The sequence below is a fragment of the Megalops cyprinoides genome, chromosome 10, assembly GCF_013368585.1.
Source record: "Megalops cyprinoides isolate fMegCyp1 chromosome 10, fMegCyp1.pri, whole genome shotgun sequence".
Lineage (NCBI taxonomy): Eukaryota > Metazoa > Chordata > Actinopteri > Elopiformes > Megalopidae > Megalops > Megalops cyprinoides.
In genome coordinates, this window is record NC_050592.1 from 4632501 (window position 1) to 4635000 (window position 2500).

Sequence of the window (2500 nt, forward strand, 5' to 3'; positions counted from 1 at the left end):
GCTGAAATGACCGACTTGCCTTCAAACAGAACGGAGGGAAATCTGGCCTTGTGTTAAAGCTTCTGTAACCATGCTAAACCTAAAGGGAATGACATGACTGCCCTCGTTCTTTGCTTGAAGACGAAGATGATGTTTTTTTTTTATTATTTGAATGTGGCTGCTGGGGTTTGTCTTGGGTTAATGTGTCCCGGTAGAAGTTCTTGAAAGACTGGACTGAAGGAAGGTGTTTTGCTGCCTAACCTTGGTGGAGCACTGAAACCACGGACTGTTGTTTGTTCTCGTTCCTCCCCATCTCCAGCTTGCCCTTGCCTGGCTATAAGGAGCCACAGTTTACCATCGGCTTCATGCAGTGCCTCTCACAGCTGTGAAAGGCCTGGCCATGCATGCGTGAAGCTGGTTTCTTTCCTCATCGCACTGCTCAGCTCGCTGCCTCTCAGCCAATCACGTGGCCCGCTGGATGAGGAAAGCCAATCACCTGTCATCTCAAGGGCCAAGCTTCTTGTGTGTTTATCCTTCATTGGTTGTGTGTGTAGGACGGACTAGTGCAGAGCATCCAGACTCACGCTTGTCATCTCAGCCTGTGTTTGCGGGGATGTCTGTGGAGTCGTTCTCGTGGATATTCGGTAAAAGTGTGTGTGTTTTTTTGTGTCCACAGCGGAGCTGTCCCAGGCGGCCGGAGGGGTGAACCTCGTCCCAGCCAAGCCCTCCCCTCCCATGCCCCCGAAGCGGACCACCCCTGTCACCAAGCGCAATTCGGACGACCCCTCCTCGGCCGGCCTGCCTGTCCCCGTGCCCCTCCCCATCCCGGCCACGCTGTCCGAGGAAGACTGCAGCATTGGGGGGTTCCAGCTGCCCCCGCCCCCACCCTCCCCTCCGCTGCCCACCCACGTGCCCCCGTCCCCACCCCGCTCCCACCCCCACCCCCACCCCCACCACCTCCCCCACCAGCACTCCTACCCCCACCCCCTCCCGCAGCCCATCCCCGCCCACTTCGACCCCCCCAGCCCCACCTCGGAGCCGCCCCGTCAGCCGCCCGCCATTCCGCTGCACATCATGATCCAGAGGGCCCTGACCAGCCCCGGGCCGGCCGTGCCGAACCCCGACGGCTCCCAGCGCGCCCACTCCCTGCTGTTCGAGACCCCGCCGGAGTACCAGGGCGACCGCGCCCGCTCACTGCCTGTCACCATCCAGCCCCTCAAGCTGTGAGTGCCCGCCTTCTGCTGCCATCCGCCCAATAAGGCCCTTACACACCTGCCACTGTAAAACTACTACTGCTATATTCAGTGTGTGCTGTATTCAGTGTGTATAGCGACCTTCCCACACTATAGTTGCAGCTAACACATTTTGTAACGGCACTCTTTCACTGTAGTTGCATCGAAGGCAGTGCTTGTAATGGTTACTCCACACTAGACTTCAAGGTACCGCAGTGTGTAATGGAACCCCCACACTATAGTTGCAGCTAACACAGTGTGTAACGGCACTCTTTCTCTACAGAAACAGCTAACACGGTGTGTATAATGGCGCTTTCACACTAAAGATACAGCTAACGCACTCTGTGTAATGGTGCCTTCACACTAGAATAGCTAAGTCAGGAGGATATGCCTTTGCAGTGCTGAGGGTCATCCTGACATCACTGACATGTCTCGGCCAGGTCGCAAGATTTGATCGTACGGCGTCTTTTTCTGGTGGCATTTGAAGTGTGGTAGGAAGGCAGGAATTGCCTATTTTCACATGCTACGGTGGAGTCCATTGGGGCTCACCTCTTTAAAAAACAGATTACTGCTGGCGCAACTGTGGTTTTCATAAACCCTGGGGTTTTAAATAGCATTAACTCTGCCCTCAGAAACAAGCCGCTCAGCTGTGTCATCCTCGTAGGTCTCTGAGATAAAGCCCCGCAGTTGATGTTGCCGGTGGTATTCAGTTGTATTCAGGTTCGGTGACCTTGTAATAGGCTTGTCCATGACACCATAACCGTTTCTGGTCGAGCAAACCTGTCAGCACATGGTGTTAGTGCCTGCTAGCATATTGCCACTGAGCCCTCAGGACTCCCGGGAAATGGAGGCTTTTCTGTGGCTTTTATTCTGACTGCGGCCAGAAAGCGGTTCCATCGTACAATTTCAGCACGTCCCACTGTCCCACAGCACATTAAAAAGGGAGACCGCTGCATCTCGCACATAGAGAGCGTAATTACGGGATGACATGACACTGTGCCGCTTTATTTATTTATTTATTTAATGTTTGACTGGAACCAATTTCAAGTGTCGAGCAGTTAATACACCAGGGCGGAGTGTTTCCACTCTTGTCATCTGTTTGATAACCTCCATCCCTCCGCCTCTCTCTCTCTCTCTCCCTGCCTCTCCCTCGGTACCTCCGTTTCTCTCCACCTGTACTTCTTTTTCTCTCTCTGTTTCCCTCTCCATCTTCCCTACTCTCTGTATGCTGTGTATCCTCTCTCCCCCTCTCTCTATCCCCCTCGTCTCTGCCTCACTCTCTTTCTTTC

At 54.1% G+C, this 2500-nt stretch overlaps 1 protein-coding gene across 1 annotated transcript in view; it reads left to right on the forward strand.

Annotated features, from left to right (window-relative positions):
• The window catches only part of phactr4b (phosphatase and actin regulator 4b), a 34117-nt gene that overhangs the window by 22528 nt on the left and 9089 nt on the right, over positions 1-2500 (forward strand). Inside the window, exon 7 of the mRNA XM_036538860.1 lies at positions 656-1202. Coding sequence (XP_036394753.1) covers positions 656-1202 — 547 coding nt within the window. The remainder of the gene's footprint in view (positions 1-655; positions 1203-2500) is intronic.